Source organism: Ixodes scapularis, unplaced genomic scaffold (assembly GCF_016920785.2).
Source record: "Ixodes scapularis isolate PalLabHiFi unplaced genomic scaffold, ASM1692078v2 PGA_scaffold5__190_contigs__length_132052651, whole genome shotgun sequence".
Lineage (NCBI taxonomy): Eukaryota > Metazoa > Arthropoda > Arachnida > Ixodida > Ixodidae > Ixodes > Ixodes scapularis.
In genome coordinates, this window is record NW_024609880.1 from 71272405 (window position 1) to 71297743 (window position 25339).

The following is a 25339-nucleotide window of genomic DNA, read 5'->3' on the forward strand; positions in this document are numbered from 1 at the left end:
AATTTTATCACTTGTACCGCAAGGGAGTATCCTGGGTCCGTTTTTATTTAACATATACTTGAACGATATAGTATACATCGATAACGTCGCAAAATTTGTTATTTTTGCAGATGATACTACATTGTTGTTTTCCGAAAAAAGTCCCTCTGAACTAATTTCCCGAGCAAATGCTACCCTTGTAAAATTGGAAAGATGGACTCTGAGTAACGCGCTAAAAATAAATACAAGTAAAACTAAAGCTGTCCTATTTCGCCCAAAAAAACAAAAATATACGCGTTTATGAAGATATTAATTTGTTTGATTCAAAAATAGAATTAGTCAGCGCCTTCAAAACCCTTGGAGTAGTTTTTACGGAACGCATGACTTGGGAAGAACATACAAATTACGTCGTATCAAAATTATCGAGTATCATAGGTTTAACTTATATTCATCGCCAAATTTTACCTACTAGAGTGAAACTTCTCGTACATAACACATTATTTTTCGCATATAAATTATTGTCATCTAGTATGGGGAAACACGACCCTCCAAAATTTGCAGAAGGTTTATTTACTGCAGAAGAAAATGCTAAGAAATATCGATAACGTTCCGTATGATCACCCTTCTGCACCGCTTTTTGAAAAACATGGCATAGTGAACATTCATAATATGTATGCATTTCGTTTAAGTATAACCTATAAACAGGAAGCAAAAAACAACATGAATTTTCTTACTCAGTTAGCTTGTTTATGTAAAAAAACAATCACATATCCCACACGTAGCATCGACATATGGAACATTTATGCGTGTAAAACGAGTTATGGAGAACAAATGATGCAACGCAAACTCCCAGAATTGCTCAATTTCTGTAATAATTGCGACATACAACTAGAATCTACATCAAAAAAAGATCTGAAGTTTTTCTTTTCTAACACGAGTGTGAAGTTGTGAGTATCGCAATGTTATGGTTGTGAAATGTTTAAAGAGAATCTCATAAAAAAAAAAAGCTTGTTGGTATGATTTATACAAAGTGTTTCTGCGCGATGTGCTGTACTGGCTGCTTTATTTTTTATTTTCTACATTGTATAATTTCTGGGGAGGAGGGAGCTCGTCAAGCTGATTCATTCAGCTTTTTTTCCCCAACCTCCCACATAGCCCGGATGAAAAATAAAGGCATTATTATTATTATTATTTATTTTTTGCACCCGACAAAAAGAGAGGGCGTACAAGGACGTACAGGTACAGTGATCTGGAAAGCGCTCTGCGTTGGCGGAGCGAAAACAACATGTGTGCGAAAACAACCTCTAACCGTAAAACGTAAAAAAAAAAAAAGTTTTGCAGGCTTTGTTTTTGTGGTAGACGCAGAAAAGTAATACACATGTAGCTTTTTTATTTTTTTCGTGAAATGGGTTTCTTACAAGGGAAGTGCAGTGCCCGTCCATGGCCGAACACGACATTTTAAAACATGAAATGCTTTAAATATGCTACTCCAATCTCAAACATTGTGTGTCCGTCCGTCCATGCCTTTCCCGCTAAATTTAGTGGATTTTATGGAGTGTTGTAGGGGTTTAAGAAAAAAAAATACTATAAAAAACACATTACTGGTTACTTGCAAAAAAAAAAAGGAACGCGTTACCGACCTACGTTACCTCGAAATAAAAGGAACGTGTTCCCTTTACTGTTAAAAAGTAACGCACGTGACTTTGGCCTTACTTTTTTTAAATTATGATTTAACACGTTTTTTTTATGTTATAGGTAGGCGTAAGCGACATATTTTAAGGAACATTATATCCATCAAGAAGCTGAACATAATTACCTTAGATTTTTTATGGTTTCATCTCTAAATACTCCCGAAAAAAAAAAACGCAAAAAAACGCAAAAAAAACAACAACATAACTTGCCGTTCAGAAACAACAAAATGTTTTTACCGTAATTGGAGAAGAATACGAAACCGTACTTTTGGGAAGAATACGGAACGAGCAACGTAACTACGTTACTCGTTACTCGAAACAACATGAGTACTTTATCCGTTGCCGTTTTGAAAATGTAACGGGTACGTGACAGAAAAACTACCGGTTTACCGGTAACGCCGTTAGTTGTAAGCGTTACCGCCAAAGCTGGTTTTATCACGCCAAGTAACGTCACGTGATATGACGTCACATGATCTATACACACATTTATCTTAGATTCGAGAGGCACCAAAAAACAACAACAAGAATTGGACGCAGCGATGCGCTACTGTCAACCGAGCAGACGAACGGCGTGCAACTTTGCTCTTTGCGCACCTCTTGCGTTTGTTTACCCGCCAAATGGGCCCACGTGGTTTTGTTTACCCCCTACCTCCACCAATGAGGACACTAGCTTGACTGCATTGTCATCCCGCGTTCCCTGCGTGTTCGATGTGTTACTTTCTGATTGGCGTGCCCTCCCATCGTTCCGATGCTCAAAAGACGCCTCATTTTGACACACTTGCTTGACCTATCCGGTAATCGCCTTCTGTAACCTGTTATCTGGGCTGTGGAAGACGTTCTGAGCGTGCACGGTGCCTCTCTTCCACGAAAATACGAGACGCCGCGCATGCGTCCATAGCGCAGGCACTCGGCAGTATTCGCCCGTGTGATGAGCGTTCGAAAAATCTATACACTCCCGAGCGAACCATTCGGTCAAAATTAAAATTCTCGCGAAATGAACTCAAATTCTTTATCTGATGAAAAAATTGGCAATGTGATGATACATGCTTCATCGCTCTTCGCCCACATAATAAAAGCCTCGCAGATCTCTTTTTCTGCTTTTGTTTTACACCTTCCCCAAAATTTCTGTTGCATCGAGTGCGCTTCATTAATGACACTTTGGCATCATCTCGATCATTTTGATGGTGCTGTGAAGCCGTCAGGAATTAAAAAAAAAGACGACAGGAAATCTCTTAAAAGATTGTCGGACAATCTATGAATCTACTGCAGATCCGCCGCTCTCTTTTCTTTTTTGATGCCTCCGATTTACTTTTTTTTTTTTTTTTCAGCTTTGGCGCGAGGCTTTTGGCGATTTTTACAATAATATTAATAATAATAATGGTAATAATAATAATAATAATAATAATAATAATAATAATGGTAATTATGATGATGATGATGATGATGACATGCATATTTATTTTTTTGCACCCGACAAAAAGAGAGGGCCGGGAAGAAAGCTCCTTACAAGCAGCTTGAGGAAGCTCGGCCTCCCTAACACACTTTGGCAAAAAGCAATGGAAAACATTTTTACAGAATGTGTCGCTCGAACGTTATTAGTCAACATTAGAATCCTATACAAACCGGGAATTTTCATATATCAAGTTACGGAACTTATACTTTGGTATCCTGCTATTCTCAAGGTTTCTATTTTCTATTTCATTAAGAAGTGGTGGTAGGGTATACCTTAAGGATGATAAGCCGTAATTGATGCGTGAAGATTTTTCATAACAACTCTCACCATATCCAGTGCCATACGACGGAATTGTTTTTCTCCAAACCTGACATCAAAGAAAGGAAAAGTTCCTATTTTGTTTCACAGCCCTTCTGTATAAACATATCCAGCGGTAGTTATACAGATCATCGATTGAAAATATTTCGCATTTCTTTCCAGCCAAAGTTCCAGCCGAAGCATGCGAAACAGGAATGTTTGCCTTCTGTATAACCCGCCTTTTGCTGGCGGCTGACATGGTTGCGGAAGCTTGATCCAGCAACGTGTTTACTTGATGTTTCTAGTGCGGCCAGCATTAAAAAGGTTGACACCCTTCTCTTCACCTGTTTTGAATACGCAGAATCAAAGAGAAACATACCTATTAAGATCTTGGTGCATACTGCAAGCAAGAATATTTTTTTTTAGCTTGAAATTTATATCCAGACGCTGTAGGCTCCTGTTTTTTTTTTATTTTCTTATGCGTTAAAATCACCCCATTGGCATTGTTCGAGAACACTTCTAGCGGATATTTTTATGGATTTTTTAATTGCAACCATGGGCGGAATCACAAAGACCACAAAATCATTCACATGCTCCAAGTTTTTATAGCCCATCGTTTCCACTAGCACCTTGCTTATACTTCTGTCACACTGCTGAAAAATGTCACACGAGATTGGGGCAACTCGGAACCCACCACATATCGCAGATCCGCCGTTTCTGCACATGTTAAATGTTATTAAATAAACCACCGTTGATTCAAGGAACATGGCAAGCAGTTCGCTGAAAGATGCTGGCACCACTTGGTCCACTCGAATTATAAACGCAGGTTCTCCCAATTTTTCAAAGCACTTTTTAGCAGCGGGAAGCAGTTGTCAGTGTGGAATAGAGTAGAAAAAACCTACATCAATGGAAAAGGCAGAACTATACCCGTTTCCCAAGTCCCTCATATGTTTTATGACTTCTCGAGAATTCAGGATCATGAAAACATCCTTGAGCACAAGCCCCAACAAATGTAGGCTTAGAAAACCACCCACTTCCTTCTACCATAAGTGTCTCCCCGTTAAGGTGTATCCACACGACGGACCGGGCCGCGGACCGATTGATCACGTGATGCCCGGCCTGCGGGCCGCCCGGCTGCAATGAGCATCCACACGGCGGACCAAAAGAGCAGACGACAGAGTGAACGGGCCGGTCTAAGCCTCGACCTAACAGCTCCGCCAAACGCATGCAACGAGCTGCTTTGAGGCTATTTGTAAGGAGCCAAGATGGAGGTTGATCGAAAGTGACTTTTGGCCGCGGTGGCCCTGGCGTTGGCTATTGAGGATGAGGAGGACATAGGTGAACCGAAAAGGGCATGCATCTATTGTCCCACAGAGCGGGGAATCGCTCCACGAGCGCGATGAAGTAAAAAGTTGCATCGTCGCACCATGCCGCCATCGTCGCACAACAAAGGGTTCGTCTTCTTTGTCTTCAACAGTTGGCGCCAAAAGAACACGACTTTGGATTTGGATTCCAATCTAAACAACAAAAGTCAGCTTGTTGCCAGACTTAGCAATCAATTATACTAAAAACGCTGCGGTCCGCCGCCAAGGTCCGGGCGAGAAAAGCGCTTGGCATTTCTCACAAGCGCGGGCCGCGGACCGCCGGCGGACCTCGAAAAGCGGTGACGTAAGATCACGTGATGCGCGGCCCGCGGACCGAAACAGCGATTTGGTCCGTCGTGTGGATACACCTTTACTATCGTCCTGAGCGGGCACTCCACCTTGTGAGTCTTACCATTAGAAAACATCTAAATTCAGCTTTTTTGCACCATTCACTCTTCGGATCAAGTTGGATAGCTCCAGTCTTTAACAAATTTCCACTGCAGTTTTCTTGATTTCTTCAGGAGAGACGTCCACTTGCCTGAAGTTGTTCCTGGAGGCTTCCGTTGACTTCCCATTGTATAGTCCTTTAGGGAGTACCACGAAACTCCCTTCCATGTCACCCGTGAAAGGTTTCGTAGGACTCCCTCAGGACTCTGTGGTATGAAGCCTATCTCACTTCTGACACCAATCAAGGGTGGCGGAGAGAGAACCAAACAGAACTGTAGGCCGGAGTGCCATGTAAAAGAACGCGCTCCTATCTATTCCTTTTCTAGCAACGAGCCTGGCCCAGCCGACGAGACCTCGACAACGACGTGAAGCTCAACTACCAGTTCCAGCGTCAATTCACTGTTGATGAAGACCTGCTTCTCTACACTGCAAGGGTGGTGGCGCCGGTCGAGTGCCGCCCGAAGTCCTGCCACCTCTACACTGTGGTCACTTCGGCATTGTAAATGCTTAAGCCAGAGAAACAGACTCGGTTTCTGTAAAAGACTATAAAGACTTACGAAAAAAAAAAAAAAACAAGCTGGGACTACAAAAAAAAAAATGTGGAAGAGAAAGTAAAAATTTGTCATCCCCATATGGAGAAGTCAACAAAAAGGAAATGCCTCTTCTTCCAACGGAATTTCCTGACAGACTATTGCAGAGGGTGGCAATGGATCTCTTTTAGTATGAAGGCCACTGCTGGTTAATTTGGACCGATTATTTTTTCGGTATGCTAAAATCTCATGACTACAAACACGTACCACGCAAGCAGTTGTCACCCATTGCAAATCAATTTTTCTCGTCACTGCATACCAGAACGTTGTTTCCGACAACGGTTATCAGTTTTCTTGCGCATCGACGTCCGCGTTTGCTTCATTTGCTAAGGAGTACGAATTTACACATGTCACATTAAGCCCTTGTTATTCCCAGAGAAATGGGTTAGCCAAGGTCGCCGTAAAAATTATGAAAACATCCATGTTGAAAACGGGAGACCCCTGCAAGACACGTTTCTCGTACCGCACGACACCTTTAAAAAACGGGCACAGCTCTGCGAAACCCTTTATGGGAAGACGCCTTCGGTCCAACGTACCTACAGCAAGACATATGCTGCTTCCAGTGACCCCCGACCTAGATCGGCTGAAGAGCTTCGAGAAACAAACCCGCGAACAAAAACAAAAGGCTTACAATCGCCGCCAGGGAGCTCGTGACTTGGCGGACATCGTGGATGCTGGATGGTAGAGATATGTGGGTTGTAGACCTCAAAAGGAGAGGCAGCGTACAGCAGCCAGCAGATGAGCCGACGTCCTACATTGTGGATACCGATGAATGCACCGTTCGGAGGAACAGAACTCATCTCGTTCCATATGCCGATTGAATCCCGGCGTCTGATTCGCCATCTGGAGGATGCTAAAATACCTCTCATGCCCACAGTAAGAGTGACTGCTGCTTACAACCACCTCGGCGGTAGAGTCCCTAAAAGGAGCAGATGTGGTATGAAGCATCCCGCCACCTACCGGTTAGCCGTTGCTGGCAGCTGGTAGAAAACGACGAGATAAAAATATTGTCTTCTACATGGCACTCTGGCTTATAGTCGTGTCTGGTTCCTTCTCCGCCAACCTATACCCGTTTCCACCTCAAGAAAACAGGAAGTTTTGCTCCATGTTCCTACGCCGCGCGAAGTAGTTCTCACAAAATTTGGTCGTCGGACGCGGGAGCGGTGCTTTTGGCGTTTGAAACGTGTACGTCTTGATAAGAGAACACATATCTAATCTAAAATGCACGTACATATATCTCAATTCTCAGCATAAAGAGGGAAATTAGTAGTGCGCCGCGTCGAGCCGGACTTTTTTTTACTACGGTCCTTGAAGTGAAAAGGTATAGCAGACTCTAGGACAAGAAGTTAACGGAAGCCGTCAGGAAGAACTTCAGGCAAGTGGACGTCTCTGTTCAACAAATCAAGGAAATGGCAGTGGAGATATGTGAATGGCTGAAGCTATACAACTTGGTCCGAAGAGTGAGTGGTGCAAAAAAGCTTAATTTAGATGTGTTTTCTACAGCTAAGGCTCGCAATGTGGAGTGCCCGCTTAGTACCATAGTGGCGGAGATGCACTCATGGCAGAGGAAAGTGGGTGGTTTCCTGAGCCTACACTTGTCTGGGCTTGTTCTCAAGGATCTTTTCATGGTCTGGAATTCCCAAGAAGTCATGGGACATATAAGGAAAAGGGGAACGGGTGTAGTTCTGCCTTCTCAATCGATGTAGAATATTTTTCCTACTCCATTCCGCACGAACCACTGTTTCCCGCTGTTAAAAAGAGCACTAAGGAATCGGGAGAAACTGCATTTTGAAATTCGAGTGGAACCAATGCAGAGCATTCCTACCAACTGCTGGCAGTGTACTTTGAGTCCAACGGTGTTTTTCTTAAATAAAAATTTGCGTGTACAGAAACGAGAGATATGTATTCGGTCCCGAGTTGCCCCGGTCTTGTGTGACATTTTATTGGCGGAGTGTGACAGAGGTATAAGCAAGGTGCTAGTGGAAACAGGGGCTTTAAAATCTTGATGTATCTTGACGATTGTTTGGTGTTAGTGAATCTGCCAGTGGTTGCAAATGAAGAATTCATAATGTATATGCTAGAAGCAGGGTGTTGAATCGGGACCGAACCGAACAGAAAACCGGAACCAAACCATTTTTCTTAGCTGATCCCAAATCTTCGTCGCCATCTTATAACTGAACCGGAAACAATGCAATTGTAACCGGTCCAAAACGGTTCACAGTATTTTTTTTCTTTTTTGTTAGTAGGGCAAAGTTAATATTTCGGAATCAAAAATTGTGAGCTGTATTTTTATGGAGTGATCCTATCGTCAATACAGGATTGCAACCTATGAGAAATTGTCGGTTTCCGTGGCAATTTTTTATTGGCACTATGATTAGCCATGTGTCACGGGGTCACGTGACTTGATGGTGTCTAGACATGCTGTCAAGTAATGTCGCGTCACGTGACCCCGTGACGTCATGTGGCTCACTGCGGCAAGTCGATTTCAATTGTGAACGTCACTAGATCTATTAACGTTGTTGCCACCGTGACGTGACATGACATCGAGACTTTGCACCGAGAGTCACGTTACACCATGACGTACGCGATTTTTATGACCCCGAATCGGGTGCTTGGGTCAATGACAATCAGCATCGCCAAACATTGGGGTTACGTCTTGTGTTCAATTAAAAATGATAATGTCCCAACTCTAACAATAGCTGTAGCTCAGCCCAGGCTTTATTCTTCACCAACCTTAGGGCATGACTATGATGAAGACTGACGCTACATAATTCATCAGCTGACATGATCGGTTATTCTAATTGCGAGTGGAGGAGGCGAAAGCAGCTTCTTTCTTTTATCTGTTCTGCGTCTGCCATGGCGCGGAGGGGAAAACTAATGGATGTTTTTGCAAGTTATTAACTTCTGGGATTACTTCCTAACGTTATTTACTGAAAGGACACAAAATGTTGCCCGACCCATTTTACATGTACACACATACACTGAGGCACCCAAACAATTTTTCGTTGTTGCTGAACTGCCTTAGAAAGCTGTCCCCGAGAATAGAAGTATTAAATTGACTAAATGTGACTAATTAATCCGACGTTACATAGAGCTGAAAGTGTGTACGGAACGGATACCCGAAAACAAAGATCTTCCTCAGAGGGACAGCCGAACGTTGGCGGCCGCTCTAAGTCTCAAAGGAGTGTCGTTCTCAACTTCTCTATGCTTCGACCATACCTGCGTTTTGTTTAAATTTCACACTTGGTTGCAAACTAGAGCACGAGGAGGATTACTGTTAACAAGTGACAGAAATATAATTGTCGAATTCTCACCCGCAAATGGAGGAGGCAGCCCCTCAGGAATAAAAAAGTATTCTCTGTATTTTCTGGAGAAGCCGCAAAGAGAGAAAAAACAAAAGAAGGGGGGGGGGGGGTAGTTTTAAAAACATACTATGTTGTAAAGGTTCTTCTGCCCGGCATCTTCGGCGCAGACCAGAAGGGGCGGCCCCGACAAACACCTTTGCCATAAAGCGCGTTTTTGTTGTGCCAAATGCTCCCGGAGTATTTAATGGCGATGCACCAAGAATAATAATTTGTGCCTCTCAAATACATGGCTTGCACAAAGCTCAATTCTTCTGCAGCGTGCATTTTATACGACCGAATTTGAGTTTCGCAGCAAAAACAAATTGCGATGACCACCAGCATATAGGGTGATGACGTCACATGCACACCACGTTAAACGGTCCCGCTTTCTGGTAAAATTCGATTGTCACAACACTAGCAATAGATGTCCAAATTGTAAAGCTGTGCAGTATTTATAGCCGTCTCGCGGTGATATACGGCAGCCTAGAGAAGTGTTAGAGCGGATGACCATTGAAGCATAGTGTTGTAAAGTGAGGGCCCAAAACAAGTGCAGGTGAAACCGATTATAACATTAGCCTCCCGAGGCAGTATTTCGCGAAGTTTCGAGCTCACGTAAGCTGATGCCTAGATGTGATTTATCTTAGGATTTAATGAACTTCGTCTGTACTGTGCGCTATTTATCTATAATTAGGAACATAATTGCATGCACCTCTGTGCATTTCTTTTTGCAGTTAGGCGCTGTTTAAGCGACTATTTAAAAGAATGCAATTTATTACCTTTCTATTTCTGCACATTTTGTGTATTGGCCTTCCGATTTTTTATGACAGAGAAAAGTCATTTTCGCCATAACATGCAACCCGTTGTTTTACTGCCAAAGAGCGAAAAAGAAAACAACCCACACAGACACTTTTCCACAGATTTAGCAGCTGGCGTATTTTCGAGTGTCGTCCTCGGTGTTCACCTGAAGCGGTTATGGGGGCTTCATAAAGTCATATTTTTTTAGGATAATAAAATTGAATTTAATGACTGACTAAAGATTTGACAACATAACTAAAGGGCCGATCACTTTAAATGTATACATCATAAAAATGCGCTGTAAATATTTTCCGGCGTTTTTATGCTCTTCCATAGGCATGTTAAAAGTAATGTGGAAGAGCCTTAAACATTTTTTTTTTATTTTGAAACTAGTTTGAGTAGCTATGCGTTCTTGACACATTCATAACTTATCAAACGTAAAAATGAATTTATGATTGCATATATTTTTTTTTTATGGTGAACGGAAGTGCACAGGGACGCGTGGCGGAACTATGACGATTACTCACGCAAATCGTCAACTATCCAATTAAGTACTCCCATATCGAGTAGAGCACGAAATTCCACTTTGTTTTTTTTTAACAAAAGTTATTAATTAGCAAGGGTGATGCTCAAATTTGATTGGCCGGCATCTTGTCAAGAACAAACATCAACAGGCGGGACGTGCCAGTTTATCCTGTACGGTAATTTTCCCGCACACCCTCGGGGGGTCTGCACCCTTCCTCGTTTTTCAGAAGGCACCCCCTTGATTCGCAACGACTCCCCTATTCTCAATGCCCCCCCCCCCCCCCCCCCCCCCCCTTCTCCCTAAGTTCAATTCCTGGAAACCCCTGATCCTATATAAGATGTTCGCTTGAGTAAGAACTATTCTAGCCCACATTCGACCTGAGTACGAACGTGCTTATAGATTAGAGTGAACAATTTCGATCACTGCTTTCTGAATGATTTTTTGCCTGCATCACGGTGCCGAGTGTAAACAATATTGGTTAGAGAAGCAAGCATTGTGATTGCCGCTCACTGTTGAAAAGATGGACCGAAATGGCTTGTCCTCAAATTTATTTTACACTCTGAAAATGTTATTGCTTTTTACTCGGCTGTGTCATTATGTTATATATATATATATATAATGTGAAACGTATTCCGTCAATAATAGTCGTTCTTTATTAATTTAATATTTATTAATACTGCGATTAATTGATGGGATTGTCGCAGGTGGGCACAGCGGTTAAGAAGAGGCAGCAAGGTGGGGGGGGGGGTCAGAAACAACTATAATAAAACAAGGTGTAGTAAGCTTGAACAAATACGCTACAAAAGAGAGCAACTTTACATTGGGTGCAAATGACGACAACGATGGCTGCATCACAACACTCGGAGCGAGGTCATTCCACTCAGGTATTGTTCGTGTAAAAAAAGAATCCCTAAATATATAAGTGCGCGTTTGAAAAGGAGTTATTGTTTGAGTATGCCTTTGTCGAGTAGCATATCTTGATGAGAATGATTAATTAATACAGGTTTACCCTCTGTGCCCATTCATTAAGTGGTACAAAACGTTTATTCGAGAGTGCCAGTTTCTTTCAGATAAGGACAGTAAATTAACTTTTGTTAAAAGTTTGGTTATGGAGGCCCGTCCATAGTTATTATAAATGAAGCGAGCGGCCTTTTTGTACTCGATCAAGTTCATTAATGTTATTCTTGGTGAAAGGATCTAATATGATTCCAGCAGAATCTAATGTTAAAAGGACTATAGCTTTATATGTGAGACCATGCAAGTGAGGGGCAGAATATTTTAACATTCTTTGAAGAAGAAATACCTTCCGGGGAGCATTAGACGTTAGGTAATCGATTGGTTTCGTCCAAATAACATTATTAGTAATTCACAGCACAAGGTGTTCATGTGACTTTGTTCTGGGACGTCTGTCAGGAGGTTATTGTTAAGATTGTAAACACACTTTAATTTTTTTTGTTAGTAATTCTCATTAACAAACACTGTTCTTTCAAAGTTAATGGTCATTTGGCGATCTATGCACTATGTCGCGATATTTTGAAATGCCCTGTTTAACAAAAGTTTGTCCGAAGCACTATCTCGTTTTGAGTAAATTATACAGTCATCAGCGTATGATTTGATTTTCACAGGAACATCTTGTACTATGTTATTATTATACAAACTACACCAAATATATCATAACACACGGTTAGTAGAATGGATTTCAGCTTATCCTCAAACCGTCGAAAGTACGAAGTTTTTGGTGAACATTGTTCTTACCGATGTTCTGTTGACTCTAGGATCTTAAAGCGACAGCCGGGTAGTCGACCATATATATAAAATGAAACTTAGTGGAGATTCTTTGTACAAAGGACGTTATATGCTTAAAAAATTGCGGTAGGTACGGGTTCGATTGCGTGGCTCTCGAATTTTTTGACGTCGAACTACGCGTTTCTCCTAACTTGAAAGGGGGTGCAAAGTTGGGAACTCAATATCACGAAAACCTGGTCACAGAATGTTGCGGAAACTTTGTCACCGAAGTGACATTACGGAAGTCAAAATAAATTTAGAAGGGGGGGTGCAAAGTTGGGATGTTGATGTCCTGAAAACTTCGCCTCGCAAGTGACATCAGACACGTAAAACTTAATTTGAAGTTATTTTGAACGCGGAAAGGAGAAAACAAAAGAATTAGCGAGCTCTAATGCGTGACGACGCGCTCCTCGCACCTCGGTACACCGATGACGCGGCGAACATGGTATCACGGCCTCCACGGAGGTGCCATCGGCTCTTTTCAACAGTGTGTGCTTCTTCTCGAAAAAAAAAAAAAAAAGCTTCGTGTCGTGTGCTTTGTGAAATGGCCCGATACGGCGAGCAAGTGTTCTAAAATTCGTCTTTGGCGCATCGGAAGTCAAAGAGGGGCCCGCCAATTTTTAGGCAACAAAGATACCGCGCAGACAACGCGCGATGATGAAGCCGTGAAGCTCACGCCGCCATATTCCAACTCAAACTCAAAATTTCCCTTCGTTTGGAGAGGGGAGACAGAGAAAAAAGCATCTCAGTTGTTGCTTGACGAGCCTCTGCCTCCCCACAGCAGCGAAAGAGGACAGCATCTACATGCACATGTTTTTTTTCAACATCACACTTATAGCACACGAATAAACAACATTAGATAGGGGAGGGGGACAGGGGGAAAGTAATAGATTTAGCGAAGTTTACGAATTCCAGGGGCACTCTCTCACAAACATGGAACGTACGTTTTTTATGGTTTCATTCAAAACTTCTACATTCAACTTACTCAGGCGATTTAAAGAACGAGGTACTATACTCCGCGACGACTTTTCTTGGCAATGCAGTGGAAGGTACGTTTCGCGTCCCTTCTCCCATTTTGAGTGTGCGCGGGCTCTCCTCCTCTCCCCGGAAATGGGAGAGGAGGAGAGCCTGCGTACACTCAAAATGGGAGAGGGGACGCGGGACGTACCTTCCACTGCATTGCCAAGAAAAGTTGTCGCCGAGTATATATATATCAACATCTGATTTCCGTAGTTCGTTCTGGAGTGCGGCACTAACCATCCGTCTACAGACATAGTTTCATAGGCAACCTCTCTCATCCTAAGGTTGGAAATAGACATGAACATATTTTCTTTTTGGCAAAAATATCTTTTTAATGCAAGAAAAAGTTTATAATAATACTGATTAGGAATCTGTACAATATTCAATTTACTAAAAAATGGACTAGTATGGCTATTATACTCAGTAATACATATAATACGTACAGCTTTTTTTTGTAGAGTATGTATCAGTTTTATGTTTGTAGCGGTCGTATTCCCCCATACCAAGAAGCAATAATTATATTTTGAGTAGAAGAGGGAATTATATATAAGAAGCATAACCGAAATCGGGATTATGTGGCAATATTTGTACATAATAGCTACAACTGTTGATAATTTTTGACATGTCTGTTGTACAGTCATGTATTGAATAAATATAATTCCGAGAACTTTTACGCTTTCAACTATATCTATACAGTGTGTTCCAAGAGAAAGAATGAACGTGTAAAAACAGGTTGTATTTCGTGATCTAAATAATACGGCTTTTGTCTTACTGCCATTTATTTTTAATGAATTTGAATTTGTCCAGGCATTTAACTTTTCCGAAAAATTATTTGCGGCACTTATAATCTCATCAATATCATGCCCTGAAAAGAATATACTGGCATAATCAGCGTAAAGAACGAGACTTACATTTTTATCAATATTTACGATGTCATTGGTGTATAGATTAGAAAGAAGTGGTCCCAGAATGCTTCCTGCCGGTATGCCGGCAGTCTGTTTCCTAAGATCCGATTGTTTTTTTAAAATTTATTTCAACACACTCGTATTGATAACTAAGATAACTTCTGATCACATCTAGAGAAACGTCACGAATGCCATAAATATGCAGCTTTTGAAGTAATGTGTCATGATTGATCCGGTCAAACGCCTTTGAAAAATATATGAATGCTCCGAGTGTTAATAACTTTTTTCAATATTGTTTAAAATTAATTGCTTTTGTTTTAACAATGCAAGTTCGGTAAAGAAACCTCTCCTAAATCCGCATTGACAGGGCGTTAAGATAGAAAACTTTTCGCAGAAACCATACAGCCTGTGATGTATAATTTTTTCTAGACATTTTGAAAATATCGGTAAAACAGAAATCAGTCTGTAATTTTCGAGGTTGTTTTTATCTCCAGCTTATATAGCACAGACACCTTTGCTACCTGCATTTTTTTGGGGAAAGTTCTGTTCTCAATTGCTAGATTGACCGCAAAACATGCTTGATAGGTTTAATTTAAAAATCATATATATGGAAGCTCGCACTATTTTTTAAGCTTTGGAAAACAGAAAATACTTCATGTTCGTCAGTTGAAAACAGAAACATACTATGTGAAGCCTTCTGGACATACCTAACGGCATCCGCACAGTGTACAACACTCTGGACAAGTGTAGAAAAATGATCACTAAACGTTTTGGCCAAAGCAACTCCTCTACGACGATACGTTCGATTTTTATTTCTGTTACTTTATCCGCATGCCACCCCTGTTTTATTAACTCATTTACTTTTTTTCCATACTACCTCGGATCTCTTGTCATATTTAAATAAATTATTTAAATACACGCGTTTAGCCTGCCTTAAAGTTTTTGTTAATTGATTTGTAAATTTCTTAAATGCAACCAAGATGTTACCATCTTTAATGTGCACGAATCTGTGGTAGAGATGATTTTTTTTATTTATTTATCATTTTTTTTATTTCGGGTGTAACCCAGGGTTTACGAGACTTTTGAGGAATTCTATGCAATTCATAAGGAAAGCAGCGATCATATATCATTTTAAACCTTTGAAGAAAACAATTCAATACTTCGTCAGCAGACACGCTAAACAGTACCGCACTCCAGACCTCGGAACTTATCTGTTGTTCAAAAAGATCAAGGTTTCTAGCGCTTATATTTCTAAAATAAATCTGATCATCACGTATTTTTTTGGAGCTGTAGTCTACATTTGCAAGCATATATATTGGAAGGTGGTCTCTAATAGTTTCCCCAACCAATTATGTCCGTTTCTGAAATGTTTGTTAAAAATAAATCCAACAACGCCGCATTTCGGGGTGTAATGCGAGTAGGCTGGGAAATAACATTGAAGAGTCCGTATGACTGATATAAAGTCAACAATTCAATGTTATACGAGGAGGACGCAAGCATGTCTGTTAAAATCACCTCCAAAACAGACAGTCAATTTGTTTTCACCAAGAAACTTAAAATACACGTCAAAAACTGAAGAAAGAAGAAGATATTACCACTCGGCGGACGATAGACATCTTAAAAAAGTTTTCGCATGTGTTAAAGTTAGTATTTCATAATCGCTTGCAATAGCTGTAAAGTCACTTATAAGTGTGCACTCGACCTCTTTTTACATGTATACATACTCCTCCTCCTACTTTATTGGTTCTGTTTGCACTAAATACTTTGTAATTCTCAAGCCTGTCTACTTCGGTATTTTTATACCATGTTTCACTGAGCATAATACCATCAAAAAGAAAATTAAAACCGTCCAAAAATATGTTTAAGTTGTCAAATTTATTCCGTATGGATTGCACATTTAGGTGAAAGAAAGTGGCACCTTTGGTTGGTTCTTGAAAACAATTCCGATTTCACTTCTAACCGAAAAGGTCTTGTCATTCATAGCACAAAAAAAAAACGAAAAAAAACGACCAGCACTGAAAAATTACACAAGTTTTTGCAAGTCATCCACAGTTTTCACTACATTTGCTTGTGCCCCATCCTTTTTCCTTACCAGTACTTTTCTATGTTTGTACCAGACGTATTGGTACCGCCTTGCCTTTGCTCATTCTCGCGTTTACCAAAGAAGTGTTTTATCCTAGTTTGTCAAGTTTTCTAATATGTATGTTTTGCTACGAACTCGATTTAAGTTTACTGGTTTCTCGAGCCACAGATCCCGAGTTGCTTGATTTGAAAGGCGAACCAAAATTGCGGGTATCTTATCAGGGCGCGAGGGAACCCGATGCATCGCCATGATTTGATCTGCTTTTAAGTCAGGCACTTTTAGTTGCTTTGCTAGGTCATTCATCTTAGCCAAAAGGTTTTCCTGTTCGCTCATGGGGATCCCGTGTATTTCAAGGTTTTGTCTGCGGCTCCTCCATTCAAGGTCGTGAACTTTTTGTTTTGACCTTTCCATTTCCGCTGTTGGTTTCGTTTGTTCGAAGTGCGTCACCCTTTTCCTTAAGTTTTTTTATTTCCCCGGCGTGTTCATCCATTTGCTTCAGCACTGCATCATGTTTCGCCGACATGTCTTAAAGTGATTGTTCCATGGCACCCACTGTTTGTTCTAAGTTTAATAGGGTGTCTAGTTTAGCGTTCATGCTGACCAGCATAGCAGCTACATCCATAGGCGTAGACTTCGGGGGGGCAACGGGGCCCTTACCGAGACGCTGTTTACGTGCCATGTAAGGAGCTTCTAGTAGGTGGCATGTAACCAAAACAACGGCCACGTTGCCTTTATTGACAAAATGCATGGGAAATGGAATCCGAGCGTGCTTTCGTTAGCTCCAATCTCCAGTTCTGGCGAAAAGGTAACGCGCAGAACCACCCCCCCCCCCCCAAACTTCTCAGCCTGCCCCCCCCCCCCCCCCTTCCCGGGAAAATGGAAAGTCTACGCCGCTGGCTAAATCTAGATCTTTATCTTTGTTTTGTTTGCTGCTCTGACTGCCTCGAGATTTGGCTATTTTACATGTCTGGCAGCGCCAGGTCTTACGTGAAGCAACACGCGACTCTTCCGGGCCGCCAGAACAAGTGCCTATATGGTAAGATTACTGGCACTCTACGCATGTGATTTGCGAGCCTTTTTTCCGGGACGGCTTGACTGCAATGTAGACAGGTATCTTTCGAGTCATCTGCCATGTTGGATCATCTGTCAAGTAGCGCAACACAGCAACAAGTAACAGCAAGAATTACAGCAGGTACAGCAGCAGCAGCAGCAGCAGCTGGTAAAGATAAATATCAGTTTGTACAAAGCAAAATTGTACCAACCTGCAATGGCGAAACAACGTTGCTTAGGTTCCAGAGTAACCCGCTGCCACAGCCGCTGTGTCACTCAGGGCCGAGAAACGCTGTCTTTATACTGCTGATGCAGCCGAGGTCAATGGCATCGGACCAATTACCGCTCAAACAGGTGGGCGTACACCGATGCAGGCAGCTGATTCCCTCGCCGTGATAATGCTTCGCCACAACCGACGCCGTGCAACGGAAATCCAGCACCGGAGATGACTCAGACTGATGCTGTCGCAACGGTGAGGGTTGAAGAACAGCACTGCCGCAAACTGCAATGGCGAGGTGCACAGGGACCAGACGAACTTGTGCGCCGTATAGCACGCGGTTTTCTCGGTCGACTTCGCACGCAATTCCGCATATGCGGCTCGGAAATGACAACGAGTGGGGCTGCAAACTTGATATTTTTTTGAATAATTACTGAAAACAAGGTATATTTAAGAGCTCTTTCACGCCTGTAGGTTTGATAACGCAGCGCACAACTTTCGAGAGGAAGGATTGTTGCGTTCAAATGTATGATGCTTTCGAGAGCAATTGAAAAACGTTATTCCACAAAACATACAGGCTACCATTATTGCTTCCTCCCCCATTATATCGCCTTCCCCCCCCCCCCCCCCCCCCTATTATATTGTACAATCATGAATGCACAAATAGACTTACCCTGTCTTATAAGAGAAAGAAAGTTGTTGGTCTATGATCTCCATGATTGTTGATATTATTCATGTTAAAGAAATGATAAAGATATGCGTGATACATATTTTCTTCTTTTGTTCTTAATTTCTTAAGAAATCATAGATTGTTCTGTTTCTTAGGATTGAAAAATAAATTGTCATTAAATATTAGCAGGGTCCTCGAGGTATTTACGAAATCAATGAAACGTACGTATTGGAAGCAATGAGCAGCACGGTGTTGTTTCAACCCAGAAGACTGGCGCCACCGCACAAAAACATGTCCCTCACAGGGGCCCTAAACTCGTCAAACACAGAGTTGGAGCCGAAAGTTCGCAGAGCGCACCGATTGGATGTTGGCGACAAAAGCGCCAAGTCATCGTCGTGACAGTCCAATAGGTGCGCTCCGTCAACTTTTGCCCCAACTTTGTGTTTGACGAGTTTAGGGCCCCTGGACAGAGCTAAGTTCCTGCCCGACACGACAATCTGGTAGCTTGATCTTCTCCCGCTGAGCTAGATGTTTAGCGTGTTCGTGGCAGAGCGCATTGGACGCTCCCATTCGTGCCACCGGTACACTCGTGAAGGATTGGTTAGTGGTAACGCACGTTTAGTTGGTCCATGGACAGCCCGCCGTGCCGCGACGGCCCGCCGAGGGGCACGCTACAGTTACTCTAAAGCACAGCTTTTCTTTTTTTCGTTTTCAAAATGTCAATTCGGCACACTTTGTGTTACCCCTCAACGTGGTGGCTGGAGGAACTGCGTGAATTTGACAAGATGGGCGGCGGTGATTTGGAAACTTTCCGCCATGAATATTGGTACGGTGTGGTATGGGCAGTATTTCGCGCGCGCTAGTGTCCATTCAGGGCGTTTACTACCCATTTTATTTAAATTAGTGGTGATAACATGATTATCTCACCGTGCTTTAGAAAGTAAGACAAGCGATGTTGTTATCTTCTTACTTTTTCTAGCCGCAAAACCAGGATGGAAGAAAAGGTATTTCCATCCTGTTTTAATCGAGCAATGCAGAGTTTGTTGATTGAAATCAAACTTATTGGGCTTATAGGACTTTTTTTTTAAAGTTAAGCTAGTCTAATTCAATTTAAAACAGACTATTTTGATTTAAATCACTTTAACTAAAAGTAATGATTATTTACCTCTGAATGTATTTCTCATCATAGCAGTTTTTTTTTCAGTCGGTTTGGTTATTGATGACAATGCGGAAGAGAGAAATACTTCGAATATTGAGTATAGTTTAATCAATTTTTTATTACTCCAATCCCTGGCATACCAGAAAGAAAAAAAAAACTGGATTATTAAAAATTAGTTAAAAAAATTAATTTGCTTTTTCATTTTACGTTCTGACTTGACTGCAATAGGACGCTACTTTTCTAGTTTTTGTTTCTTTTTTTTTTTTTGCGTTTTGATTTTGTTGCAATAGGAATTATTTTGCTGACAAAGTGGAAGGCAAAAATCGAGCTGAGCGCTCTGGTTTCCTCAGAAGAGCATAGCGAACAGAACAGCGCGCAAAACGACGAAGACAGAGAAAAGGAACATGCATAACACACTAGCGCTGTGTGTTGTGCGTGTTCCTTTTCTCTCTCCTCGTCTTTTTGTGCGCTTTTACAAGAAAATTATGTCTTTGCTCGATTATTATTTGATTTAAATACAAAACCAATGCTCTTAGAAAGTACCAAATGATAGACAAACCGTAATAACATTTATTTTGAAAATCATTTTTGGCAGAAAACGTTTTGATTGAATCATCCTATTAAACATGGTCTGATGTAAATCGCGATTTAAATCACGACGAAATGAAGTCGCTAATTGGGTGTCCGTCTTTTCCAAATGCAGGTGGGTGACCGGGTGATGTGCTGGTCATTCCGCTACGGCCTCTGGACCAGCCTGGCTTGTGTGCCGGAAGCCCGCTGCCTGCGCCTGCCCGAGCAGATGAGCTACGCCGAGGGGGCGGCGTTCCCCATCAACTACGCCACCGCCTACCTGGCTATCCTCGACTTTGGAGGACTCAAAAAGGGGCAGAAGGTGCTTGTCCAGGCCGCCGCAGGTCTGTAATTGCCTGTACTGGCCTGGGATAGCTTACGATGGTCTGTGGTGGTCTTTGATGATCTGCGGTGGCCCGTGATGATTTGTAGCGGCCTGATCCAGTTTTGATGATCTGAGCTGGCTGGCAGGTGCAGGCATGTGGCTCTTTGTGCTAGCGTATGCTTACTTGTGATGACCTGTAATGGTATGTGGTGATATGTGGTGGTCTGTATTGATCAAGGCTGGTCTGTGTTGACGTGGGCTGGAATGTGATAGCATGTGCTGGCCTATGCTAGCCTGTGGCGGTTTGTGATGATCTGTGTCGGCCTGTGGTTGTCGCCGTCCCGACGACTGCAGGCGCTTGCAAGGAACCAGGCTTTATAAGCTGTATTAATATCAGCTTGTCCAGTCTTGCCCCTCTTATGTTCCTGTCCTCTTGCCAGGCACGTAGCCAGGGGGGAGGCCCATGGGGCCCGCCCGAAATCTTCCATTTTGCTGGGATCTCCTCTCCCCCCTCTCCCTCATACATCATTTTGTTATGGGCGCCCCCCCCCCCCCCCCCCCGAAACAAAATTCTGGCTACGTGCCTGCCTCTTGCGGTTGATGTTGATGACGTCACGTGACATCCTGATGATCTGTGTCGGCTTGTGGTTGTCGCCGTCCCGACGACTGCAGGCGCTTGCAAGGAACCAGGCTTTATAAGCTATATTAAAATCAGCTCGTCCAGTCTTGTCCCTCTTATGTTCCTGTCCTCTTGCCAGGCACGTAGCCAGGGGGAAGGCCCATGGGGCCCGCCCCCCCCCCCCCCCCCCCCCCGAAATCTTCCATTTTGCTGGGATCTCCTCTCCCCCCTTCTCCCTCATACATCATTTTGTTATGGGCGCCCCCCCCCCCCCCCCCCCCCGAAACAAAATCCTGGCTACGTGCCTGCCTCTTGCGGTATTGTTATACGATATTTAAAAGCTAGTGTGGCCACCCGGATGCCAACTGCTCTGTTAAAACGCCAGTCTGACAACCGTGGCACTCCTTGGCAAGGCCTTAATTGGCTTGGCTATCAGACAACCTACACTCTTCAGAAGCATGATGGTGGCGCCCAGAAGCCATACCCGTAAACATCTATAGATGCCACGTGATCTACCAGACTTACATTGGATCAGGCAGCCTTGTCATAACGTTAAATATTGATTGAATGTTGTTTGACGTCACTGTTACGTCGGGGTGTCACGTGACACTAGTCACGTCACTGACACCGTGATTTAACGATGCCACGTAGCACGTTGATGACGTCGCGTGACATCCTGCACGCTGACATAGCGTGACCACGTCCCCTAAATTTAGCGAGGAAACCAGTGTGCGTATTACGACTTAAAGGGCATCTCCAGCCCAAAAATAGTAATCGTAGCTCTTCACGCCTCGCATATTTTACGTATCTTCAGTTATGCTGCCAACTAATCAAACCAAGATAACTAAGGTTGCATCAGGAAATAATTCGGGAAGCTGAGAGTTTGATGCGCACTTTGATGTTTCAACACTCAAAGATACCCGTGACGTAACAAGATGCTACAGATCTGATCGCGACGTCACGCCTTTTGCGTTTTTTTTTAGAAGCCCCGTCCCACCAGCAGGCGGGATGGCTGGAGAGGAAACAATGTATAGGTGGCGAGGAGGGCGAAGGAAGGAGCGCCCCTAGGAGACAACATCCCAATCCTGTTAGGTCACTGCTCGTTTATCGAGTGAATGCAATGCGGGAATCTCCAAAGGCGTTTTATAGGCTCAATTCTTCGAATTGCGAGATGAAATTTCGTGGACAGCTCCACGAGGAGGTGCTGGTACCTGCCATAAGAATTTTATATGAAACTAATATTCTAGCCTGGAGAGGCCATTTAATGCGTTGCATGAGTGCGTTTGTTTGCATGAAAACCACGCGAATTATCGGTGTTAATGAAAAATAACGCTACCATTTAAAGAATCTCGGTGGGCCCAGAGATGCGGGTTGCCTGTCACTTGACAGATATAGGAGAAGGAAATTATCTTTGTGTCCCTCTAGACTTAACTTTACTATCGAAATACTTTGATAGTTCGCGCTACTCTCGATTCATTGTATGAACATTTCTTGTCTACCGGTATATCTTCCCGCGCTTGCGCAACGGTCAGCCCTTGTTTGGCTGCCACGTGTCGAGCTTTGGTCAGCGAGCCTCCGGGATAACCTCATTGCGAGGATTGTCTGCTCCCATAGCAGCGCGACGAGAGGTCTTGTCGGCGTATACTCTCGTCTACTTCGTCTCCCGCAGGAGGTGTCGGCTGGGCAGCGACGCAGCTCTGCCACACGGTGGAGGACGTCACCGTATTTGGCACGTCCTCGGCTTCCAAGTTCACGCTCACGCGGCGCAACGGGGTGAATCATCCAATCAACTACCGCGAAGAGGACTTTGTGCAAAAGGTGCTCCAGATAGAACCCAAAGGCACGTCAAACTATTTGAGCTCCTACGTGCAATATAGTTTTTTTTTTCTTCAAAAATGCTCGCCATAGAGTAGTTGCTGCGCCAATGATCTCAGTTCGCAATAATTTGTGCACGCACTTGGAGCATCTATCGAACACAATGGTTTAGCTTCAACATTCGCGTGAAATCGACTCGCTATTTTATATATATATATATAAAAAAATAGAACAGTTCTGCGTCAGCATTCGGCGTGCACTCAAATTCAATCATACACGTCTTGTTCAAGAAATGGTGACTGTCAATTCTTTTTGGCCTTTACAAAAGTGCCTATTGAAGTCAAATGCTTTCGTTGCAAACTACGCGGGATAGGCAGTGAAGAGAATAAAATCGCTTTACGAATTCCTATGTTGCAAGGTTGAGCGAAAAATAAAGTTACCAGTTTCTTGTCTTGTCGTACAAATGAGCTGGGGCGGCCGCCGAAACACTGTACATTGCAGCACAGAGCTACGCAGCTGCCGGGTTTGAACGTAGCGTTAAATAACAGCATTAAAAAAAATAGGGTCGCGCAATAATATTTTTGCTCCATCGGGTGAAAGATAATTTCAGAAAACACAGAGATAAAATACGTTGGGGACTGGTAACTGTTTCCGTTTATGAAACTTCTCCAAGAAAGCACATAAGAAAAACATTTAGACAAACCTTTCGAGGATGAGAAATAGGATGAGCCGTATGGATTCAATAGCGATTGGATAAAGGCAGATATATCGTTTTCAATCATACGCGTTCGTACGTATACGTGAGACACGTCATCACACACGGGATTAGTTTACTTGGGCCAATAGAAAAACGCCCCTTTATTCTTTGAATTTTCACTCCGTTAGGTTGTTTTAACGAAGATATTGCGCAATCAATGGACAGTTAATTGTGTTAGCAAGTTATTTGGAATAACTAAAAAAAGTCCCAATTAACCTGAAACATCGTTCAATGCATTTTTTTTTAAAGAATGCCTTTACTTGTAAATGAACACTTTACACTTGACGGTACTTTATTCGTTCGGTTTTTCGTTCCGTCAAAGCTATGCCAAAAAGAGAAAAAATGCATTCAGAACAAAAACATCTATGTGGGCTATCGTTATTTATAATGATTGGAAGAAAGCAAAACAAACCTTCAAATTTAGTAGCGAGCAAATTTGTAAGAAAGTGCGTAATCACGTAATGTTTGGTCGCCACAATCGAAAGCAAGAAAATATAAACAAATTTACTCCTATCACAAGTTAAAAGGGTTTATTTTAGAATTTATTAATGCGAAAGCATCACCTGGTCCCGTAGAGCGAGCCGACGTCATCAGCTTTGAAACGGCGCCAAACGGCACCTAAACTCCTTTCTCTCAATGGAGCGGAGTGAAGCCGCGATCTGATCGCTCCCAGCTTTGAAGCTGCACGAAGAGCCTAGCCAAACTGCACCCAGTTGCCCCTCTTCCAATGAAGCGCAGTGAGGCCGAAATCTCATGAATAGGTCCCATTGGCTGGCGCGCGTCATAGTTCAAGGAACGAGCCTCCCATTGGCTGCCGCGAGTCAGTTTCAAGGACCGCCACCCCATGGAGCTGCGGGCCCGCGCCGCCAGCGCGCCGGTAAAAAGGAGTTGCTGGCCGCCGAGCGAGGCAGGGCCCGTTCGGGCACACTCCGGAGCGGTAACATGGCCGAGCTCAGCGCGGCGCGGAGAGCGTGCGCTCGGCCGTCCGCCCCAAGCTCGGCAGTCGCGTATTGTGGCCGTCCACGCCAGTAGGCAGCAGAGGAACTAAAGGAGCCGAAGAACGACATGCATGCTTTCGCATTCACAACTCATAAGTGCTTTGTCCATCGAGCCTTTTATACTCCGTTTCACTATATAACTCGGCGAACTGTAAAGGCTGTGCCGCCCCCCAACACACCCCACTCTATAACAGCGTCGGAGCAAGTCACGTGATAACACTCCATGGTCGAGGCCAGGGTGTAAGATAGACAGGTGGGGAAACGGCCCATAGAAGCCTACCGCAGCGCCGTGACCGGATTGTGTACTCGTCTGCTTGTGGGTACCCCCGACTTGCGACAGATGGCGCTGCGGCGAGAGGAAAACAATCGGAATCGGATTTGCGTAGAACTTTATGGGAGACTGCGCAAAATAAACCGAGAGCACGACAGTCTTTCATTAAAAATCCACGAGAAACCATCTCCATCAGTTTAGCCGGTCGCCCACCCGGAGCGAGAGTTCGCAATGCTCCACATAGATGGCGCCACAGAAAAAGAGAAAACCGAGGGGGACACAATGCGGTCACTCATTTGGCTCTCGTTTCCCCACCTGTCTATCTTACACCCTGGTCGAGGCTATGAATGCCTCGTTACCGCCACAGCATCAGCGCCGTCCGCAAGAAAATGTAGTTCTAGGTTTGTTTTTCTTTTAACAATAATTGAACTCAAGCGGTTCTCTATCTTTTGAAAATATATATAAAAAATGGACGAAGGAGTATCGACGAGTTTATGAGTTTCAGTTTTATTTAAACCAGAAAATGAATGCCACATCCGTATTCGGTCCCCATTTTTTTTCTTCTTTTCTCCTTGTAGCGGCGTGACCGTTGGCGATGAAAATATTTTG

At 43.2% G+C, this 25339-nt stretch overlaps 1 protein-coding gene across 2 annotated transcripts in view; it reads left to right on the forward strand.

Annotated features, from left to right (window-relative positions):
• LOC8043024 (synaptic vesicle membrane protein VAT-1 homolog) overlaps positions 1 to 25339 on the forward strand; it is a 76732-nt gene that overhangs the window by 44333 nt on the left and 7060 nt on the right. For both annotated transcript variants that reach the window (XM_040215782.3, XM_029983388.4), the window contains exons 2-3: positions 20079 to 20289; positions 22559 to 22729. In XM_040215782.3, coding sequence (XP_040071716.1) covers positions 20079 to 20289; positions 22559 to 22729 — 382 coding nt within the window. The remainder of the gene's footprint in view (positions 1 to 20078; positions 20290 to 22558; positions 22730 to 25339) is intronic.